A 24,083-nucleotide genomic window follows, 5' to 3' on the forward strand; every position below is an offset into this window, starting at 1 on the left:
CATGTCCTGCATGTTCATAATATGTTTGGTCAATTCTCATTGGCCTTGACATCCACACCTGGTTTAGTTGATAGTTACTGTTATTTTTGAATTGCAGTATTCAACAAAAATATCGCACATCGCAAGTTTTTCTGTTATTGTGCAGCCCTGACATAAAACTGATTTTCTAAAGTTTTATGAATATTAATAAATTAATAAAATATGAAAATCCCACATTGCTCCCACTGGCAGCACCTAGCCAAGTTTAGAAAGATGTCATAGAAGTGTAAATTATTTATAACCAGCGTATACCACGCAAGTCAGAAGTTTTTTTGTTTGTTTGTTTGTTTTTACAGCTCTAAGGCTTACATTGGTTTTAAATTTACAATTAAAAAATATATTTAAAAAAAATCAACATGTTTTACTGAAGATTTGAACCTTGTGATTAAAAATACAAACTTCTAAAAACAAAAAACAAAAGACAAAACAAAACAAAAATTTGACTCTGGAAAAGTATTTTAAAATGCAAACATTGAAGAAAACCTGCACACAGTTTTCACAGACATCCAATTGTGTTTCAGCAGCTAATCTTTTAGGCATTCATTTTAGTACCAAATTCCAATTATGTTCAAAGGTTTGGTCACAGCTCTAGATATCTGTCACTGTAACAGGTTGGGTGCTCCATCAGATTATGTAAAACACCTGCTTTTCCAGGTGATTTACAGACACACAGAGTTTATGCTCTTCTGTGTTTCAAGTTAACCGTCTGTACAGCAGGGCTATGGAATATCAAGGGTGAAAAATAAAAAAAACAGGCAATTTTAGAAAAAGGAAGCAACACGTGTGCAAGAAAATGTCAACTTAAATAGGCTTACTCAACATTTGCAACCAAAGTTATTGTTACAATATTGGGCAAATTTATTGTAAGAGTGCAAATTCTTGTAGACTAAATGAAAAAGCTTTAATAAGAATAAAAAATTATATTAGGAAATGCCCAGCAAATTTCAGAACACATTTTGTTTATGATGCTGCAGAACAGACTGCAGTACGTTTTTTTCCTTATTGGTGAGATAAAAATAATCAGATATTAAATATTGTTTCATCTGGAACAGTGCTACTTAAGGAGAATTTTAAAGCAGAAATTCACTTTTATTGGAATTATGAATTCCAATAAATCAACAGGTGATAAAATCACCCAATTTAAAAAAATTGACACTTTGTTCAATAACTACATTTTAACCTACAGAGAAACAGATTCATCATCACCTGCAGTCGGTTTTCACTGTAAACCAGAGTCAAATTAATCCACTTTTCATCACCAGCTCACACTTCTTTCTTCACGTTTTTTGCTGAGCATTCGTTGTTTCTCCGTTTCCACCTGATTTGTGAGCGGAGTCATGGCAGGAAGGAGCGTGCTGACTGCGCCCACCAGCAGCCATGATAAACACTTAACACTAAATACTGCATTAGTCTTCCATTAAGAGCCATACGAATACTTCACACACTGGCAGTTACATCTCATTTATTATTCACAACTCATCATAAGTGAAGAAGTAATAGGCCACAACTTGGAGTTAATAAATAAGTAGTACATATCCATCATGTTTTGACTGATGGTTAATCTCCTGAAATAAAACCACTGCACAGAATTTATAGGATAAAAGCAGAATGGCTGGTGTGCATAAGAGCTGCTGTTCTGTTCAGATTAAGACTTCATAACGTTATACAAGTTTGCACACACATCGATGCATTTCCTTTGCATTTTACTGTGCGTAGGGATAAATAAAGCCGTCAAGGTCTTGCTGAAATACACTGCTGCGAGACGGCACTGTCTGTAAATATAAAACGGCATGTGTGCGTGTCTCAGCAGCTGACAGATTTGCATTCGCAAAGCTCAGACTGCCAGGTTAGCAATGACAGCCCGGGTGAATTCATCGCTTGTCGCGTAGCCCCCGAGGTCTCCAGTGCGCACCTGTTGCAAACACAGGGACAGCGTGTTACTACATGCACAGCTGCTGCAACACATGTCCACATACAGCATCGCGGCCTGCACGTTAGAGAGCCTTTGATAAACAGATTCACGCCGAGGGATCAGACGGATGCTCGTTTAGGAAAAGCACCAGCTCCATTCAAGATTATATACGAATTTAAATACGCCAGAGCTCTAAATCAGATGTAGGGTTTAAAAATATTTTTACTGCCATTTGGGAACAAATTGTCGTTGAGCTCGTCTGCTCTCCTGAGATTTAGGAACAGTGACGAGACGTACTACAAAAAGAACGCGATGCGGCTCATGTTGGTGGTGAATTGTGTTTAAAAACGCTCATCATTTCTTATCGTACAAAAGGTTTAAAACAAAAATGTAAAAACAAAACAAAAGGCTAATTTAGTGCCGAGAACACGGCTTTAAGATCACCTGGAAATAACTAACAAGGCTCAGATGATATTCTGCTGTAGTGATAATGAATATAGAAATAATATTTGTGGCTGTTTAGAACTAGAACCAAGACTGTTTAGAAAATGTTAAGATTTACACAAGATTTATCTTTGCCTGACACAAAATGTCATGTTATATATAATCCAGAGCTCAAGGAGGCCACATCTGAACTGGCAGATGTGGTTCTAGTCATATTACACACTTTGGGTCAGGTGTACTGAAACTTTCCATTCAATACTTTAAATCATTCTATAGACATTTTACTGTGGAATAAATATTCTGAAGAGTCTCTCTTTGAAACAACAGTCAATGTTGCTGCTTGTATTTTTGTTGTTGAAAATGGGAATTTTATCCCAATGCGTACAACGACACACATTTGGCCACAGAGGCACAAACAGATGTGGTCACCACAAAAACCAACCAAACAGCATCTCACAGGTGTCATTTTAACCTCCAGTCTGGAGTACGGTGCTGAGGTTTTACCAAACATACAAACATTGTGGGTCAGAAACGTTGAAGCGTCAGCAGCAGTTTTACTGTACAGTAAAATATTTTTTACATTCAGTCCTTGTGAGACTAAAGTACATTAGTAAATGTGAATGAACCATAAGGCACTGTGGCTGCTTTACAGACAGATGAGCTACCAGCTGCATGGAGACACCAAATTAACATTTTTGTCATCTAAGAACAATTTAAACCTAAAAGCAAAGATAGCAGGTGCAGGTGGTGTCTATAGTGTAAACTGCACCACTTTCACATCAGACATTTGTTTTCTTTTGTCACTACTTTCTCATTCGAACAGTACTTGTGTTGCTTTGCGTCACTGTGGCTTCACAAATTCTGTCCTTTTAATCTGACAGAAACACAACATACACTATACTTTTAAATGTTTGCAGAAGTAAGACATAAGCAAAGGCTCACTGCTTACTGCTAAGCAATAAGCTATTGAACGAATTTGATATAAATAACAGATGACATGAGAACGCTGCTCAGTTCATATAATTGAGCAAGTCAACAACAAAACAAACAAAAAATAAACAACTGTCTGATGCAAAAACGTGTAGAAAACCAAACTAAAGCTTTCACTTAAATTCCTATAAATCATTTTGGTTTTTTGCTGTTTTAGCCTGTTATTAAGCTAATCTATTAGCACCCCTATCTCCATATTTGGATCATTCTGACCTTAATGACTGCAGGTAAGACACTGAGTGCTCATAAGTTCTTCACACAACTTGAACAATTAATGTAAAAGGTCTCACAACATGAGTGAAATGACAAATTGATTTAGTCACATAAAATCTGAGAAAGAACAGCCAAAAAATAAAATAAAATACAGGGATGCAGGCGGAGGGAGGAAACAGGAGAGTGGGCTGATGGAAATCCTCTTCAGTTGCACACTTTTCTTTGAAAAGAGCAACACATCCCCGCTACCTCCACTGGATTTATCAGCAAGCTTCATATAAACCATAAACGTTCACATGTGGCTGCTGTCAAAGCAGCGGGATACAGCTGTCATTTAACACAGAGGAGGTGCGTTTAGTCTTAACACGCACTCGGCTCACGTTAAAGATAAGTGTCCAGATTTAAGGCGAGGTCAGTGAGGAATAGAAGGGAAACGGCTTAATGAACAGGTTTGTGACGCAGGTTTTCCACAACTGCATGCACAAAGTCACCAGTGGTGGAGTACCCGCCAAGGTCTCGTGTCCGTACCTGGGATGTGCACAAACACACACACATATTAACACAAACACACACAAAGGATAAACAAATACAAGGAGAAGAGGGAATTAAAAAAGGGGAGGTTTTAGATGACCAGCAGACGAACTGTGTTGTCACCTGACAAGTTTAAGACAACCAGCAACTTGCAGAGGAAAAAATGTTATTTGTTTGTGTTAGTGCATGTTAATGACAGCAGGGTGTCAATGAAATTAGTCCAATTTAGTTTGAAAATAATAAATAATAAGCCTGAAGATAAAACCATCTTTTTTATACGTGGGCAGGATGAAATGAAGCAGGAAGAGAAATGCAGCAGAGCTGCTGAGACGTGTTCAAACAGGCAATTTCGAGTGGAGTGACTCAAAGGCTCTCTAACACACTTCAGAGGAGTCGGCAGTTTGTTTAATTAAAACGTTTGTAGGCCAAGAACTGCTAATGCAACAGCCAACACGCTGCACTGTTGTTTCCACTGACTGATCAAAGTGAGAACATTAAAGTTGGCTGTTCAACTCAATGCAAATTTAATCAGAACGCTGTTTTTTTTCCTGAAGTGCATTTACGGCTAGCATGGCATTTTCAGTTATTAACCTGCAAAACCAAACAGGCTTCGTTCGCAGCCACATTTTTTGCAGAACCACCAGTTAGTATTTAGTTAGTGTAGAAACTTCACCCTGTTTAGTGTTAATATTATTAGTGTTTGTAGTATGTTCATGTGTGAGCAGATGTCTCTAGATTCAATCCTTTCATGCATTAGTAAGAATAAAAAATTAAAACTAACACAAACGTTTACCTTTCCCTGTTTGATCACCCTCTTGACAGCATCTGTTACCATTTGGGAGTGGTACTCCAAACTGAAACAAGACACAATTAAAGGTGATCGTTATTTTCTGTATATGCCAGAACTTGTGGTGAAATAGTTCATTAAAGTGAACTCACTTGAGGTGTCGAAGCATGTTAGCAGCACTGAGCAGCATGGCGGTGGGGTTGGCAATATTCCTCCCTACAGCTTGTGCAAAAGGGTGGCGTGCACCCTGAACAAAAAAATAAATCAAATAAAAACAGAAGAACATGGAAAAGGGTTAACTAACCAACAATTCAATGGTAAGATTTATGGTCAATATCAAATTTGTTTCTTTCGCTTTTAATCACAGCTAAACAGGAGAGAATACATGATAAGAATAATAAGCTGGTTAGACGCTAAAAACTATGAGAAACGACAAAACCAACTAATAAAGGAAAACTCACAGTCTCAAAAACAGCGTATTCTGCACTGTAGCTTTCCCCAGGAACCACTCCTGCTCCTCCGACCAGCCCCGCTGCTAAATTATCGATAATGTTTCCATACAAGTTGGGCATCACCAATACGTCAAATTGGTATGGGTTCTGGACCAGCTGCAGCAAAAAATAAATAAAATAAAATAGAATGCAGACATTGACTGATTTAGAGATGGAATATTAAAAAACTAAAACAAAATAATCGGTGTTCTGCCTGTCAGGTGAAAATATATAATATTTACAACAACTAATTATTGAATGAGGATAAAACAGTATTATTACTTCAAAATAAACAATAAGGAAGAGTGAAATGAGTGGTTGTAAATACCTGCATGCAGCAGTTGTCGATGATTATGTTCTCATATTTGATTTTGGGGTACAGCTGTGCCACCTCTGCACAACTCTGCAGAAACAGGCCATCGCCTAACTTCCTGAAATGACCGAAAATACAACCGAGTGTTGCTGTACCTGTGGTATAATTCATGAACCTAATTCAGTTTGAAGATTTAATGTATTCCTATGGAGGAAGCTTCCCTGAAAATGTACTCACATGATATTGGCTTTGTGAACAGCTGTGACCTTATTTCGGCCCTTCTTGGTGGCATAATCAAAGGCGAACTTGGCGATACGCCGCGACTTTTCTCTGGTGATGATCTTCAAGCATTCAATGACACCCGATACGCTCTGAACAGAGGAAAGGGTGAAAATGATTTCACAGGCGTGTTTTCATTTGAGAACTTGGAAACATGAGTAAAAAACAAGAAAACTAATTTTATGTATTGTCACTGGACTTTAGGTGGTTTTATGTCACATGTGTAGCCCTCTGTTAAAACTCCTTTAAGCACTTCTTAAGGAATTTTACAGGTAAAAAATGTCATCTTTCAGCTTTTCATGCTGGTATATTAATCCTGTTGTTTACCTCGTGCTCCAGGGAGCTGTACTCCCCCTCGGTCTGCTCGCGGATGATGACGAGGTCCAGGTTGTTGTGGCGAGTGTTGTAGCCAGGAAGGCTGTTCACGTGAACCACATTAGCAAACAGGTCCAGTTTACGTCTGGGGAAGTCAGAGATGGGGAGTTATTTTAAAACAACACTGATACGTTTTATTCACCAATTTATTCATTTTTATGTACCTTAGTTTCATTTCATACGACGCCAGCTCCCCTTTGTACTCCATAGGTGTGTGAATCTTTCCTAAATTAAAAGAAAAATAATACTAATTGCAAGCTTTACAACCTGTTTTGTAAGGAAATACACTTTTAATCTTATTATTAATTAAAAGCGATATAAAGGAGAAAAAGTGAGCCTAACCTTTGATAGCTACTTTGTTGTTCCTCATCGAAGTCAATACTTGGTCTAGTTTCTCCTCACTGGCCATGTTTTGCACTTCACTCAGATGAAATTCCTCAAATTCAACAGGGATGTCCCCTGCCTAAACATAAAGAGAAAGATAAAAAAACACTGACAATGTGTAAGCTTGCAAAAAAGAAAGCTTAAACGGACAAAAAGTGTCAAACAATGAAGTTTGGACGCTTAAGTTCTTATTTTGTACTTGCTTGTATTTTTTGACCCGAATAACAGCTTATGCTTTGTAAACATACAAGAGGCAAAGGGTAGTAATTACTGCTTTCTTGTCCTCGCTACGAGTACCTTAAAGACTTCCTTGACAGAAGTCATCAGCTCAGGTCCTACTCCATCTCCTGGAACCATTGTGACCTTGAAGGTCGTGTCAGCGCGGGCAGGCGGGGTCTCTGAACTGCGGAGCCCTGCGGACACACTCAGAGGCCGAGAGGCCAGCTGCAGCCAGCGGGGGCCTCCCAGGTCCTGGAGGGCAGCAACAAACACACAGTGTTAAAAGCATATTATAAACTGATTGCTTTTATTCCTTTACTATAGTTCTGATTCTTTAATAATCTAAAAAATTGTTGTTTGCTTAGGACCACTGTCGACGAAGAAATGTCTTACTTCTGGTCCCAGGACAGATTGTGCAAGACAGGAGAAACTCCAAAAATATGACCTTTAACTAAATAACTTTAGACAGTTAGAGGGCTAAAATTAATAAACATGTAAACAAATAACTAGTTTTCAGACTATTTATATGATTAGTTATGTTTCAACCAGTGCAAAGTGGACCTTTTACTTGATCGACCTTCAGAAGGAAATCGTGAAGTTTTGATTTATTGTACAGTTTTAATTCTTCGAAACAGAGAAACTGTTAACGTTTTTAACAAAACAATTGTCTGTGAATCCTCAAATTTATTTTTTCTTTCACTTGGAGATTTCATGACTCCTCAGATGATCTTGAATGAATAAATTAGTGTTTGTGTCGTGCTTCTCTAGAACAAACTTACATTGTTAGATGAGAATAACAGCCAAATTATCAAATAAATATCACATCTTGACTATAATAATTTGAAGCTACAGGTTAGCTCCAATCACATCTTTTATTGTAGGAGAGACTGAAGAGTTTTTGACATTTAAAACTCTGACAGACATCGAAGCTGTGGAAAAAGGATATGCCTTTTAGCTTGAACTTCCACAGAAAAAACAGAAATTAAATACTAAAGCTGTCTGAGTCTGGAAGGAGAAGGTATTTTTGTTTAGCCAACATTAGAATATGTAAAACTGTGGAGCTTCCATGATGGTTCACTCGTGATTAGCCACAACCAACTTCAGACACTGATCAAGTCTGACTCTTTCTTTTACAGCCGAAACTTACAGCTCGTAAGTTTTACAATTTAAAACCTCATAAACACATTTTCTACTAATGTATGTACTCAATTATACCGTAAGCATCATCTGTGAACTCACCTTGACCAATGTTACCAAGCTTCTTCTCAAGACGGCCGCCATCGTCCCAGACAACCAGCAGTATTTCTTCTTCTACGGTGAAGCGCTGAAGAAAACACGGGTGGCTGCGCCCCCTGCTGGACGGATAATGTACGACAGGCGAGAAAGATGGGGAATCAAAACCATCAAACCACACCCTGATTATATACAGTATATGACACATTTAAATGTCAATAACAGCATTCCTCACAGTTTAAATTACATTCTTCATACTAACATATTACATCAAAGAATAACATTTCTACTTTAGAAAAATATTTTACAAAGTCTCCACAACAGCGACTTTAATGGGTACAGCTAATTTGTACATAATTAGGCATCCTTGAAATATTTAATTGACCTTATTACAATTTAATGGAAAGACCCAATAGGTATTCCAGATATCCATAATTCCTTTTTCCTTGTAAATAATAAGCATTCAACATTTCAGGTCTACAGGACAAATAATGTTGCTTTTCTAGCTCGTATTTATAAAGCCGCATTTTCATTTGACCTCTTTTATGCTCCCTTAAAATCAAACAGAAATCCAAAATTTCTTTGTAGAGCTTTCTTATTACATTATTGCTAGTCATATTCAAATTGCTGATTTCTAAAATTGCTTTTTAAATAGTCATGATATGAATATTTGGTATTCCTAAAGACATTTTTATAAATATATATATTGTGATATTTAAAATTCCATTAGGGATGTCTGGAACAGTTTTATTTATTTTAACGATATATATAAAACTTATGCAAGTTTCTTCCAGTAAAAATGTAGTATTCAGTGTTCACAATGATCTTTCTGGATGGGCAGAGTGATTTTGTTGATACTTGGAGTTGAACGTCTGATACAGATGAGTGGGAAAAATGACTCAACCTAAATGATATTCGAGATAACCTAAATGTTCATCGTACAAAGGAAGAATTATCTGCTAGATATCCAAATATTATTTATAATTATTCATTTACTTTACAAGGAAGAATTTAAAAGGGCTTCTGTATCAGTCTTTTTTTAAATTGTATTGTAATTGTGAGCCCCCCTCCCTAACATATATCTTTCTGTTAAACACGTATACAATCTAAACTGGTTTAATTTTAGATATCTATGTGCAAAAATAAATGTGCATGTTTTTCAATGTTTATGGCTAAATATTTTGTATAATTTTTGACTTGCAATCTTTATTATTATGTTAAGTTCATTAAGAAAGCTTGTGATAAAATTTGCAATGTAAATAAAATAGTTGTAGCCTCTATGTAAAATCTGCCTCAAAAAGGTGATACGATGGGAGACTGGACTCAAATTGCTCTTCCTTTGGGAAACTGGCCTGCTGGAGAAAATGTCAGCAGACCACACAGCCAACATGGAATATAATCTGGGTGTTCAGATTACACACTGCCATCATATATGTCACATAAAACATTATACCTGTATTTCCCCAGCGATATATTGAATGTTAAAACAGTTTAATTCCTTTTGGTTTTGCCTATAATTATAGCAGAAAACTCTTATTCTAATCATTTTTCAATTGGCATAGTGTTCTATCTTAGAAGATCTGCAAAACCACGAATGCCAAAGTTGTATCTGACAGAGTTTTCCTTCCTCACAGAACCACTGCACAGGAAATTAACAATACAGGCTTTTCTAACCTCACGTGTCAACATTTGTTGACTATTTGCATAACCCTATCAAACAACGATGGAGCTGAGCTTCTCTCCATCTGCTTTGAACAACAAATAGAGTGCATGGGCAGGAGCTAACACTAGATGTTTTTACCAGGCCTAAAGCATGCAAAATTAAACCATTAGGCCAACAAAATTCACAGTTAAATAATCATTTGTCAACTAATGAATGACAATGACACAACTTTATTTTTTAAGACACATGCTGAATTAGAGGCTCATATAATTCTTTTTGAAACGTGTCCAAGAAAGAAAGACATTATACATAAAAAATATGATAGAAAGTTGACTTTGGATAACCCAGGGACAATGAGAAAAAATTGATTTAGCAAAACAATTAGGGTAAGCCTTTAAGCATATATAAAAATGCATCGATTACCCTTGTTTTTTTTTTCAAGGGGCCTATATAAAAGCAGGGCTGGGTCCCCTCAATGCAGCAGGCTTTACAGCTTTGTAATTGTTTCACTGAGAGGGCTGAGGGTGCTCAGTTTTACAACCACACCACACGTGGCATCTCTGCCGATGACTAATTTGTCTTTAAATGCTATATAGTGGTACTTCCTCTTCATGATGCCTCTGAAGAGATCCACGATCTGAAATAAGCCTATCCCAAATAGGTCAGGGGATTCCCAGTCCTATTTCAGGAAAATGATGATTTCTGCTGGCACACAGGATGACCTAATATTTAGAAAAATAATCATCTAAGTTTGCAGTTGAGTTGGTTTGTTCGAGGCACTTGTAGAATGGTCATTATTTACATGTTTGGACAAATAATTTGGATATTCAATCAACTATTATACTGAGGCCAAAAGCAGCTCACCCACGTTTAATATTCCCTGAGTTCAGCCTCTCAGGTTAGTCTCTCGTTGCCAGAGTTCATCTGTTTTGGTGGCTTGTTTATGGAAATATGAGTTTCTCAATATTTTTAGATTACTTTTAGGTTGTCGGTGTTTGGACTTTCCTTGTTTTCTAAAAGCACTACAAAGTAAAAAAAAAAAGTAATTAAAGCAAACTTGACAGCTTTAAATGACGACACAAGCAGCTTTAATTGAGGTCGAGCTTTTCCTTGTGATTGGTGGCGCCGAGGGGCTTCAGGAAACACTCTGGAGCCTGAAAGACCATATTTAGGTGAAATTTATCCAAATAGGCACCGCGCGCGGCTACTGGCTGACAGCGACAGCGTGTGATCTGAGATTACCATATATGGGCAAAGCCAGACTGCGCGAGCGCCCCGGCCGCTTCCGTGTTTGTGTGATCAGGGAGGGCAGCGCACACAGCCAGAGGAGCGGCTCTGTCTCCACCGTTTCATTCATACGGAAGAGTAACGACGAGCAAAAGGCCAGCAGGGAAAATGCCGCTCGAACCGAGTAAGTGTGGGCGTTTTAATGTCGAAACGGCGGCGTTAAAAAAAAGCAAAGAGAGCCCATGGTTCGGGCGAAACTAGTCAGCAAATCCGACTAGTCGTCCAGGTAGTCTGCAGCTAGCTAGCCTCGCCCATTGCTAAGGGATTTGATTCCGCCCGTGGAAAAAAACGAAAATTCTTACATTCAAGGGATTCTACCTGCTAAAACATGAAGCTGTGAAACAAAAACATCTTATGTCGCTGATTGCGGCCATTAAGAGGCTGTTGTGGTTCAGTGTTAGCTCGCCGAGGTAACTCAGGAAATAGTTGCGTTCGCGTCGCATTGTTGTGACATGTCCAGACAGACGGAGGCTGTCAGGCGAGGTGGAGCTGCTGCATGTCGTTCACTTCTTCTTTTACAGCCGAGGCTACAAGCTGTGAGCTTCAAAAGCAACACTGCAACGAGCAGGAGTGAAGTTCACATTTGTTTTTGACATAAAATGGTGTGTGTGGGGGGAGGGGAGGGTGGAAAAACTGATTGTATGGTTGGAAATGGCCCTGTGTGGTTGTCATATTTGACACATATTAATGTTTTTTAGCTGTCATTTGATGTAATCCTTCTAGTGGAATTGTCTAAACTGCACAGATTTAGTCAGATTTATGTACATCCAGAGTGATGAATCATAATTGCATAATGTTTGAGGAAAATGTACCATACAGAAGGGCCTTAATGGTAATAATTCACTTTAAATGTTTATTATTCACAGCCTCATTTTATTTTACCTTACTTCTGAAATTAGCAAGGTAATTTCTTTTCTGTTCTTGTTAAAGAGATGAAAGTTAGAAATCCCAATTTTTGATGAACTTAGTTAAGCATTAATTAATTAGTTAAGCATTTGAGCACTTCAGTTATTGCAATGACATCTCATTACAATCAGTTTTATGTATGTGAGGGACATCTAGGCTCTAGATCTAGTCCCCTTTGGACAGATGTCACTGAGGTCCAAGTTCATGTGTTCACCACTGCAACAAGTCCTCAGGATGAAGAGCTGGACGATGCACATGACCTCATCTTGCTTTTTATTTTGTATTTGTAACAGAATATGGTGAAGTGGTTCAGGCTCATGTTGCAAAGTGTACATACTGTTATTTTCTGTCTGTGAAGTGGTTTAGTGTTGACTCTGATTTAGATTTTACTGAGTACATTTGTCTCATTGTGACTTTTTTGTTTTGTTTTGGTTTTAGAACATGTATTCGCCAGTCTCCCTCAGATGGAGAGGGGTGTTGCAAAGGTGATTGGTGGAGATCCTAAAGGAAACAACTTCCTCTACACCAATGGGAAGTGTGTCATCATCAGGAACATCGAAGTAATTTATTTATTTATTTAAACTTTTGCTAACTAATGTTGCTGCTTTTCTTTCTCTCTTCTGGCTCTTATTTAGTCTGTTTTTCATCATGACGCTTTACTGATTCGGCTAAATTGCACAATAAAGTGAAATACTAAGAAGCTTAACTTGACTGGCTTTGGGTGAGGTCTTTGCCCGTCTAGCTATGCAGCTCACCGAAACCCCACTAGCACAGAGTTTGCTCACGTTTAGGCACGTTTTTTTTCCCCTCAGCGATGTTGCACACTGATAAACTAAACAAAGCACAGCTGAAAGGTTGTTCCTTAAATGTACCTGAGAGTGGCTCTGAAAGGTTCAAATACATAGATGTTCATTTTAATATTTTCTTCCTTATTGGTAGGTTTGATTGAAATGTCACTTTGCCTTTCATAGATTTATTAAAGAATTTGGCAAATCAAACCTGTTATCTTGTCTCTCCTCTATTAAAGAATCCGGCCATTGCAGACATTTACACCGAGCATCCTCATCAAGTTACTGTCGCCAAGTACGCCCCCAGCGGATTCTACATTGCATCTGGAGGTAGAAGACTTGTCTGATCCAAATGTATGCTCGGCACTGGACTGTTGGTATTTAATTTGGATAATTCTTATCGAACCCTTTAGATGTGTCGGGAAAGATCCGTATCTGGGACACCACCCAGAAGGAGCACATCCTCAAGTACGAGTACACCCCCATTTCAGGGAAGGTCAAGGACATCGCGTGGACAGAGGACAGCAAGAGGATGGCTGTTGTTGGCGACGGACGAGAAAAGTAAGAGTCAGAGCTCTTAATTGTTTTCCAAATGGTTACTTTAGTTAAATGAACCTGAACTGCATTTACATTTGATATCCTTTCATGAGGTACTCCGCTTACTGTGATTCGTCGTGTTTTATTTGCTCTAGATGTTTATTTACAATACAGTCCTTTCATTGTCAGTTGTCGTCATGTCATATCGTTGTGTAAAATCTAGTCTTCCAGACAATAAGCTTGTTGACACTTGAACCAAAAGCCAGAAAAACTGAGAGCCCTTGTGTCTCATTACAGGTTTGGTTCTGTGTTCCTGTGGGACTCTGGCTCATCGGTGGGAGAGCTCTCTGGGCATTCAAAATTAATCAACAGCGTCGACATCAGACAGAAACGCCCATATCGCCTTGCTCTCGCCAGTGACGACGCCAGTGCATCCTTCTTTGAGGGACCCCCATTCAAGTTCAAATTCACATTAGGGGTGAGTTGAACTGCGTAAATGTGTTTAACTACAGTCTGTGGACCTGGTTGCTTTTTTTCCCACTGTAGTAAATCCCACAGACCTTCTAAAGGCTGAATTACATTTTTTTTTATTGGTAACAAAAAAATTAGCCTTCAGTAAATGCAGACATTAATCTTACTTTCACCAATTTTGAGCTGATGGCCTTTTAATACCTGTAAGTCATCTCATATCCGCTGCACCCTGATCGTTCTTAACAGCGTTGCCTTGTTTCGATGTTATTTAATTAGTTCCCTATTAATTGTTCGAGATGCTGTGAGCCAAACGCCTAAAAGCAGGCCTTTTCTTCTAAATGTGTGATTTGCGAGCTCAAAGTGTCAAGTTTGAAAAGAAATTTATAACTGCATTTTGAATCAATCATATTTTCTGGCTTCAAATGCCAGAGGCTGCCTATATCATGAATGCATGCTGGGTTTTGCTCAGCACTTTTTGCAGTGTTCATCAATTTCAATCATCCCCCCCCCCCTCTCTCTCTGTATGTTATTGAACCTAACTTTAGTTAGCTGTTAGTCTAAAATGAGGAAGGACAGAGTTTCTGTCTGTCATGCATTCATTGGAGCCTCAAATTTTTCCATTAATGTTTTATAGGAGCAGCAAATGAGAACACGAATGTGCTTATGTCTTCTTGCAGCAGATTATCTATCCAAGCCCTTCTAGAAAAAAAAATTGTGTAATGAGAATCCTGTGGGAAACACTCTACTACATGTCTATCAATTTGACCTGTATTATTAGTAGGCTCTTCTTACTTATTAAAAAAAGTCAAAGGCTTCTAATTGGAAATTTCTAACAGATTGTTTATGTTCTGACTTTTAATAGTTATTGTAAGAATAGTAAAACCTCTAATATTGACTGTTGAGGGTATGCCCAGGCGTGTTGTCTACTGTAAATAAACATTACAGAGAAACTGATGTTGGCATGAATTGCATTGTGGATAATTTCTGGTAACTTCCCTTTTCTGGTTTCTTTCGACGCCTCCAGGATCACAGCCAGTTTGTCAACTGCGTTCGTTTCTCTCCAGATGGAAGCCGATTTGTCACAGCTGGAGCTGATGGGCAGGTACTGAAATACCAACTGCATGTGATCTACTACTACTTTGTAATAGTAGCTTGGACTATCACAAAGCAAATTAATATGTAATTAGCCACTGACCACTCTTTCAATGTTTTAGTGTTTTGGGGAAAACAGGCTCTAGATGGAGCATCAGTCATCTTCAGTCTACAGCATAAATATTACACAAATTAAGTGTATTTATGCTCTTAACTTGACTCTTGTGTAAAGTCAAGTTTGAATTATCTCAGGTGCATATTCTTATGTCCAGCTAGAATTACATTTTCCTATCTGCACATCCCAAAATATCAAATAAAAGGGTTTATTTGAAAATATAATTAAAAAGAGTTAAATAAGGAGAAAAGACCATTAGTCTTCATGCAACTGCGGAAGGAAGTAGAGACTGTAAGACCGTAGATGTGCAGTTTTACAGAAGTGATAAGGCCACAAAGTTGTTTTGAGAAAAAGAGAAGTTGGTTTAAAGTTTTTTTTTTTTTTTTTTTTTTTTCAGTGTTAAGTTTAAACAGGAGGCCTGACGAGGATTAAGTAACAGCCATGACTTGAAAATCAGGTTGCTTCATTTCTGTAGATAAAAGCAGAGGTGTATACTTTAATGTCAGCACAACACAAAGATCTCCTTTGTGTTGCTTGGTCAAACCTAAAGTATTCAAGATGGCTTTTGCTTGGATTGTGAAAGTTGTTGAAAAACCCTTTTTATGTTCTGGTGCTGCTTTCATTCATATTTAAAAAATGAAAGTTTATTTTTTTTTTAAATTACACCTTCTATTCTGATTGTTTCACAAATAAGGATATCTCTAACACTGTCCCTTAATTACTTTGGCAATGATTTATGTAGATTGTATATCAAATTTTGATAATGCATTAACTAATTATTAATTCACTGTCAGCACTGAAGCAAATATGGCTGGTTAGGTTTTGTTTGTGGTAAGCTTGCCAATTTAACAAAGTCACATTTATCAGTCTAACTTAACAAAGCTGGTTAATTCTTTAATATTACTTTGTAGTGCACCTCTTGGTAAGTTTAAATTGGCTCTTTGTCATCCGTTTGGTGACGTCATTAACAAAATGTATTTTAAATATTCTTAATTTAAAATTTCAGCTAGGTGGCGCCACTTTATTGGATTCATGTGATTAGTGAAAACTGTTTAGACTGTTTTGTAAAAAGGGTGATCTGCAAATGTGTATTCATGAGTATTAGAGTAAGATTTTTATTTATTTTTTTCATCAAGGATGGCTAAACCTATACAAAAAATCTATTTAAAGTTCTGATTTTCTACACAAAACGTTCTCTTTGATTTCCACAGATATTTGTCTATGATGGGACAAACGGTGAGCGTGTTGGATCACTGGGTGGAGAGAAGGCCCACAAAGGAGGGATCTATGCTGTAAGTGTTGTTGTAGTCTCTGTATACCTCAACGTCCCTCAGGCTGTTTTGGTGAACAAAGTATGTCTAAAGTAGAAACCTGCACCTGTCGTGCAGTAATTTGGTTAAATGTCTGTTTTTTTTCTTTGTCAGAGTTAGCTAGTCAAACTAGGTATGCTATACACTCTAGCTTGTGAAAACAAAAAAAAATGACTTTCAGTATTTCCCTATTCAAATCAGACATGGTTTCCTGAAACAACCTTCTATGTCCTCAAGTTGATTAATATGTTACCTTTTAGACTTTTCTGTTGCCTTATTCGTTCCATCAGTCTATTTACAGATGTTCTTTTTACACAAACCTTTAGATATTTGATATGTAAAATGCATTAGATCCTGACAAGAGGATGAAACTTTCATTTGTTCAAACCTTCTGCTTGCAGGTCAGCTGGAGCCCTGACAGTTCCCAGCTGATTTCTGCCTCGGGGGATAAGACGGTGAAGCTGTGGGACGTCGGGGCAGGCACTGCCGTCACCACCTTCAACCTGGGCTCTGAAGTGGCCGACCAGCAGCTGGGCTGTCTGTGGCAGAAGGACCACCTCCTCAGCATCTCTCTGTCAGGATACATCAACTACCTGGACAAGAACAACCCTGATAGGCCCATACGCACCATCAAGGTCAGACTCCAGAGTTTAAAGATGCCAAATCGAGATACCATCAGAAGCTTGAGGGGAGGGGGGAAAAAACAACCCTCAGCAAATTCCCACAGGATGCTCGGTGTTTATAAATCCAGGAAGTTATTACAAAGAGGCTGAAACAGTGCTCTTTTTTTGTGTATATGATGCTTTTTCTTAAGCAGTTTTGAACAGTGACTGGAATAATCTGGCACATTTGTCTGTGTGGTACATGGTGGTTTAAAATTATAGTATTTTATGAAGTTTTGACATAAAAGTGTAAACATCTGCCAGGCTGACCCAGTCTATATAGCAGGAGTGTCAAACTCTAGGCCTCGAGGGCCATTGTCCTGGAAGTTTTAGGTTTTCCTGCTCCAACACACCTGATTAAAATGATTTAATTACCTCCTCACCAAATCACCAAGTTCTCCAGAAGCACGTCTATAAGTCATCCATTTAAAGCAGGTGTTTTAAAGCAAGAACACATCTAAAACATGCAGGAGAGCGGCCTCTGAGGAATGGAGTTTGACACATGTGATTTATAGAGTAGATTAATTGCAGTAACTTGTGTTTTAATAGCAGTAATAGAAATATAAAAAAAAAAGCACAACACATGGCTTTTGGGAAAATGAACACTATCAAATCTGGATCATTCTTCCTGGATGGAGGGTATTTTTGTACAGAGCTGGTTTTGTATTTCATATGCATTCTAAATCCATACATTGTTTTATTTATTTTTTTAAACAGGGTCACACAAAATCCATCCAGTGTGTGACAGTTCACAAAAGTGAAGGCCGGTCGTACATCTACTCGGGGAGTCACGATGGACACATTAATATCCTTTCACAGCATGTTTCTATAAAGGCCACTCTGTGGAACAAAAACGTTCTTTTTACTTTGTTTAAAACTAATCATTGCCTGTTGCTAAAAGGTGAAAGGCAGGTGATAATGTGTTTGCTTGTGTGTGCTGCATGTTTGTCTGTCCTGAACCATGGGACTGATTTCATGAACCACTCAAAGTAATCGTAAATACATCGACAACTGATTTTGACTTTTGATTTCAAGATGACCACCACAGCTTATTGACTTTAACAAACAGAAAAATGACAAAAAACTTGTTCAGTTTAACAGATATTGTTCTAAAATTAGATGTGGTAGTAGCTGAGTCATTCACAACACACTGCTAATGGAGTGTAAGATCTTAAAATATCATGTGAGATGTGGCTGAATGTTAGTTTCAACATTTGACTTTAACTTTGTCATTTCTCAACATAAAATGATCTTGGTGTAAACCTTTGGCATTCAAAGAGGTGGATGATGTGTATTTCTTCAGGCAATGCCAGCCCTTAATCAGAAATAGTTCTTCTCTGATGTAGTACAGAGCACATGTAGGCCCCAAGCGTCTTTATTTTACTGGTTACCATCCATAATGTGTGTGTTCATATTAAAATCTTCACTTCCTGTAGCCTCATCTATCCTTCATGTGTCAGGCCTGATTATCTCTGGTTTCCAGCAGACTTGGTCTGGCGTTAATTTCACATCTTGTCCGTTTACGTCTTTCATCTGCACTTGATTGCTGATTCATTTCAGGCCTCGAGCTGCAGGTTATGATGTTGTAATGATGGGATATGTGATTAGGAGTCTGCTGGGTGCGTTTGTTTTAAAAACCCATCTGGATCACGATAATGTGCCCTTGTCAGACTTTCTGTCTGACTCATCTAATGCATCTGACGGAAACGCAAGCATTTACTTGAGTGCTCGCCATTAACTCAATCAGCTGCATCAGCGCTGGAAGACGTCTCAACCAGGTCTGGTGGAAACGGGGGATTGTGCTTTGTTTAAATCAGCAGACAGTTCTGATTGGGAAAACTCCGAACTCTTAATGCAGACTGTGAAGCTAAATATAAACAGAGACATTTCTGGTTAGTTTTGTTCTCCAGTCAGGTACTTTAAAATTAGTTTTTCTTAAAATGTACTCTCAATAAAGTTTGGATAATTCTTGTTTTGATCTGGCTGGGATTTCAGTAGTTTGCCACTCATGCTGGAGGTTTAACCTATATACTTTTTATACTTTCTGCAGTTCTTTCCTTCAAATGCATTTTCAAAATAAAAGGATGCCTATAATTGAGAAATATGAAGTCTTCTGTCTAAGGAGGTATTTTTTCCTTAACGTCTACCTCACATTATTGGGATGCAGAGACTGGGGAGAATGACTGCTTCAAAGGGAAAGGTCACAGCAACCAGGTGAGCAAGATGGTGATGGACGAAGGTGGACATCTGGTGTCCTGCAGCATGGACGATACGCTACGCTTTACAGACCTCAACAAGAAGGAGTACAGGTATGGATTGTTGCATCTTCCTGAAAGGATTTAAAAAAACTAAGGGAAACTTAGTTGGGGTACAATTATTCCTCATTTGCTAGAAAGTTTTGTCATTTTACAGAACAGCTGTTTTGTGTTCGAGGTCTTTGTGAAAGTGTTGGTTAGGACAACAAGGGTGTCGATGGAATATGTCTTTGTTTTGACTTTATATACAATGCAGGCTTTTAGAAAGCCACAAATCCACCACGTCGAATTGCTTTAGTGCTCTTTTTGTGCTCATTAACCACCCTTACTGCTGTCTCTTCAGTGCCTCTGATGTGGTGAAGATGGATTTCCAGCCTAAAAGTGTGTCTGCATCAGTAGGAGGCCTCTCTCTGGTTGTGTGCATCGGGCAGGTCATTTATTTATTTATTTTTCTTTTTGTCTTAAAGAAATTAGTGTTTTTAGCTCTGTTTTATATCATAACTGCTTAAATTGACAGTGAGTTTGTTTCCTTAGCTCGTCTTGCTGAGGGAAAAGAAGAAAGTTTTCACTTTGGATAATCTCGGCTACGAAGCGGAGGTTGGAGTCATCCATCCCGGTGGCACCACTGCTGCAGTTGGGGGAACAGTAAGTGGATTTCTGAAAGCAAACCTTATCCTGACTAACACGAGTCTGAGGCCAGCAGCTGCAGTTTTAAGACTTTTGAGGATCAAATGCAAGTCTTTCTAAATAATCTGACGGTTTTGATGGTCCTTATAATCTGCTGGCTTTCTTGGATAACTTTTACTAATTAGCGTTTTATGTTTGTGAATGTTTTTGTACAGTGCCCTGAGATGACTTTTGTTGTGAATTGGAGCTATAGAAATTAATTGAACTGAAAAGTCTTTTATCATCTTGATGATGTAACATTTGAGCCATATTTGCTGTCTGTTTTCAGGATGGAAACGTCCACCTGTACTCTGTTCAGGGCAACACTCTGAAGGACGACGGTAAAACTCTTGAGGCTAAAGGGCCCATTACTGACATGGCCTATTCTAATGATGGGGCCTATTTGGCAGTCATTGATGAGAAGAAAGTAGCCACAGTCTACAGCGTGGCAGATGGATACTCGGTAAGATTTTCTCGTCCTGGAAGTCTAAGTAGATTGTTCAGTATCCAGCGTGTAAAACCTGTTTCCTTCTTCTCCCCTCCAGATGAAAAATGACTTTTACGGACATCATGCCAAACCCGTGACTTTGGCCTGGTCACCTGATAATGAGCACTTCGCCACTGGTGGGATGGACATGATGGTGTACGTCTGGACGCTCAGTGATCCCGACAAAAGGATTAAACTTCCAGGTTAGTGGTGAAAGTACTGGACTCCGTACAACCCTTGACATTCTGGATTATTCCAAAGATATTGGTTTAATTTTGTACATGACAGGAAACAGAAAAATAAATTAAAATGCAATATAACTTGCACAACTCAATTTCCATTTTGAATTGGAGAAATTAGGGTTTTAATGGCACAGAAGCTTTTAACATGCTTTGCACATGTACAAAATGAGTCACTAACTTCTCATCAAAACTCTGGGCGAGATGTTTATAGTTTTTAAAAATGAAAAAAAAAACAATAAAATGAAACAACTTTGCATAAACTATAGACTAATGCATTATTAAGATGCCATTCACTGTGGATGTCACTCTTTATAATAAGACCAACAAATGTTCTGAATCAATTATTCTAAACTGGATCAACAGTTTGAAAAATATCAAAATGAAGCTACAAGAGAGCTGAAACAGTCTGAGTCATTTACACCAAAAATCAATTAAATCCCATTTTACCAACGTTTTTACACGTTTCACCTTCATATTTCAGTCATAGAGAATATACGAGTCATCTGTGATAAACTCATCTGTCTTAAAGCAGATTCAGAGAGAGAACTGAAAATCTAGCAGAACTATGACAAAGGTTTGGATCTTAAAGGACAAGACGTTGTCCTCAGACCGACCAAGCACAGACTGTTAGATTGTCCATTTCATCTCGAATCAAGGCACTGACTGTTAATTCTTACAGGAAGAAAATATATCTTGAATATATCAGTGATTTAAAACAAACAAACAAAAAAAACAAACGAGCAATACATTAGTTAATTATTCTTTGATTGTACATGAGTGTAGGTGTAGGCAGAGAGGGTGGGGGAGCAGCTTTTTTGTTGCTACAAGAAAGGAACCACGGATGCAGACTACATGGTTAGATGTGCCGGTGAAATGCTTTGTAGAAGATGTAGAAATTGGTCTAAAGAATTAGTTTTAAGTCTGATTCTAATAGTTGCTGTTTGTGTAAATCATTTGTCAAAGAAGGTTGTTTAAATAGAAGAAATAAGTCCTAGGAAGAGGTTTTACAGAACTTAAATACATTAAAGGTTCATTGCACAAAATAACTGATACTTTTCATCAACGTTTGAAGAATTGTACCCCACATTTCAGTAAATGATGAATACATGGAGGTTTGTTTTCTTTGTGGGAGAACATTTTTGGAACTTGATGGTTTCTATCTGTTCCTGTCTGCAGATGCTCACCGTTTGCACCACGTCAGTGGCTTGGCCTGGCTAGATGAGCACACTTTAGTCACCACCTCCCATGATGCCAGCGTCAAGCAGTGGACAGTTACATACTGAGCTACAAGCAAGCATTCACATCTGCAGGGACAAGGACTACTGTAGGATTCAAGCTTCTTTTTTTCTGTACTGTCAAACATCTAAACACTGTTCTATGCTTTCTGTAAACATCTGAATTAACTGGTTAACTTTTGGAATGACTTCCAACAGATTGTCTGTTTTTAATGCAATTAATCTAATTGTGCACAAACAACATGTTGAAATGGACTTTGTAACCATGAGCGCTTTTACACCTCTTCATGGGCCCAGAAACGTTAGCATTGTAATCATTCCATAGTTTTCCTCGTCAGTAGATGGGATCAGTGTCCTGACTTACAGGAGGAACCAAAAGTTTCTTTGTTTTATTTTTTTCAATAAGGCAGAATATGTGTTAAAGAAATGAATGAAATGAATTCCTTAAATGAGCAGTAACTGGTCCCAGCTGCAGCTGCGAGTCTTTTTTTTTTTGTGTAAGATTTCACGGGGGTGAGTGTATTTTGCCATTTTCTTTGGTCTCTTTCATGCTTCTTTTGATTCACTTCTCTTCTGTTGGACTGTTGAGAAAATAGGAACTGAAAGAACAACAAAATTACAATCAAAATGCTGTTTTTCAGAGGTCTTGTATGGTTGTGTGCAGTTGTTGGCCTGTCTGATTATGATTTTTTTTTTTTTTTTTTTTTTTTATATGCATTTGCTTCCAGAGTGGAAGTGGTTCAGTAATAATAAAAAGTAACTTTTTATGCACTTATCCTCTTCTTGAATGAATTGTTTTTGATGCAGTTCTGCTTTTTAATCACAGTTTTACAATACTCAGGAGTGTACTGATCTGTAAATGTTAGAAATTAAGTGTTTGTTTTGTTAAATGGGAACTAAACATCAGGGGCACAAATGTTGTTAATCCACTTTAATACCCTGAGCTGTCCAATGGGGAGGAAAAAAATAAATATATAATATGGAAAAGTGTCTATAGGCTAATAATGAAAGTAAGTACAGACTAATGAGTTATCACATTGGCATCACTCCAATTATTTAAGAGGAAAGCTTAATTGACATCGACGGTCCAGATCGTATTCATCTATAATCCAGTGATTGCACAGTATGAATGTTGATGACTTGGTGATTAATAAGCACACTCTGACAATATTAGCTGAACTGGCTGCAGGAGGCAGTCTACTGAACGGTGCAGTTAACAAATATTTACAGGTCTTATTGCAGTATAAAGTCCCCCTCATAAAGCAAAAAGGATTTTAAAATCTTTGATAAGATTTTGTTGCTTGTGTTATCTATCTGATGCCATTTGGGGAAATTGTACATGCACTAATTCAGTTTAGTTGTGCATGTTATGTTGAATTTGACCACAAAACAAGGTTCAAGCAACATTTAAGGCTAAAACTGTTAATATGAATAAATGAATTCTTTCTCCTACTTTCTGTGTTTAGTATAGTTATTTTTCTATGTCCAGATTATTAAAAAAAAAAAAAAAAAAAAAAAAAATCTATCAAGCTGTGTAATTCCGGGTTACATTCAATGTAAAGCAACAACTTTTACATTGTTTGGAACTCTGAGCACTTTGAACCTTGTCCCAGTAATCCGCAGCAACGGGCTCCTTTAAACTGTTGCCAAATTGAAACTATTTTGGGCAAGGACATAAAACAAGGTTAGGTTGAGGCCTGGAAAATAAAACTTTCTCAAAGAATTAATCAGATTTCTTGAAATGTCAAACAAAAACATTGTTTTGACCTTCAGAAAGTTTAGTCTGACTCTGATGTGGCTGAACTGTAAACCGTGCAGCTCAACCTGAACAAAAATCCAATTAATAATAATAAAAAAACAAAACATTTCCTGGATCCCCACAACAAAATCCAGCAGCAGACAGTTGCAAGTAAACACTTAACAAAGGCTGGTTCAGTATGAGACCAAGTGTTGTGAAAAGGTAAAAGGAAATTAGAGCTTTAAAAAAAGGCGAATTGTGTGAAAAGAACATGTTTCCAAATGGTGGTGGATTTATTATACTTCCTGTTAGTGCTGCTGTAGTGGCACAGGAAAGATCTGACTGATAAGAGTAAATGGAGAAGAGGATGTTGCCTTTCACAGTAATGGTCCGAAACACATTCATGTTTTTAGTCTGAG

At 37.8% G+C, this 24,083-nt stretch overlaps 2 protein-coding genes across 3 annotated transcripts; one reads left to right on the forward strand and one right to left on the reverse strand.

Moving 5' to 3' along the window:
* Positions 1 to 1,484: 1,484 nt before the first annotated feature.
* Positions 1,485 to 8,322, reverse strand: idh3b (isocitrate dehydrogenase (NAD(+)) 3 non-catalytic subunit beta). 2 transcript variants are annotated; one of them, XM_017422926.3, is made up of 11 exons: positions 8,217 to 8,322; positions 7,056 to 7,229; positions 6,717 to 6,837; positions 6,539 to 6,599; positions 6,327 to 6,459; positions 5,958 to 6,091; positions 5,736 to 5,838; positions 5,378 to 5,524; positions 5,069 to 5,163; positions 4,923 to 4,983; positions 1,485 to 1,951 (listed from the first exon to the last, which is right to left on the reverse strand). In XM_017422926.3, exons 1-11 carry the CDS (start codon positions 8,256 to 8,258, stop codon positions 1,874 to 1,876), a joined length of 1,149 nt encoding a protein of 382 aa, XP_017278415.1. In that variant the 5' UTR covers positions 8,259 to 8,322; the 3' UTR covers positions 1,485 to 1,873. The 2 variants fall into 2 exon arrangements, with proteins under 2 accessions (XP_017278415.1, XP_017278414.1); XM_017422925.3 differs by having other exon boundaries at positions 1,485 to 4,126.
* Positions 8,323 to 11,127: 2,805 nt separating this feature from the next.
* Positions 11,128 to 22,702, forward strand: wdr1 (WD repeat domain 1). The gene is made up of 15 exons (XM_017422924.3): positions 11,128 to 11,284; positions 12,505 to 12,626; positions 13,094 to 13,184; positions 13,268 to 13,415; positions 13,689 to 13,869; positions 14,887 to 14,964; positions 16,281 to 16,361; positions 16,781 to 17,014; positions 17,759 to 17,846; positions 19,194 to 19,350; positions 19,640 to 19,727; positions 19,831 to 19,941; positions 20,252 to 20,425; positions 20,508 to 20,652; positions 21,868 to 22,702. Exons 1-15 carry the CDS (start codon positions 11,269 to 11,271, stop codon positions 21,972 to 21,974), a joined length of 1,821 nt encoding a protein of 606 aa, XP_017278413.1. The 5' UTR covers positions 11,128 to 11,268; the 3' UTR covers positions 21,975 to 22,702.
* The last annotated feature ends 1,381 nt before the right edge of the window (positions 22,703 to 24,083 follow it).

Source organism: Kryptolebias marmoratus, linkage group LG4 (assembly GCF_001649575.2).
Source record: "Kryptolebias marmoratus isolate JLee-2015 linkage group LG4, ASM164957v2, whole genome shotgun sequence".
Classification (NCBI taxonomy): Eukaryota; Metazoa; Chordata; class Actinopteri; order Cyprinodontiformes; family Rivulidae; genus Kryptolebias; species Kryptolebias marmoratus.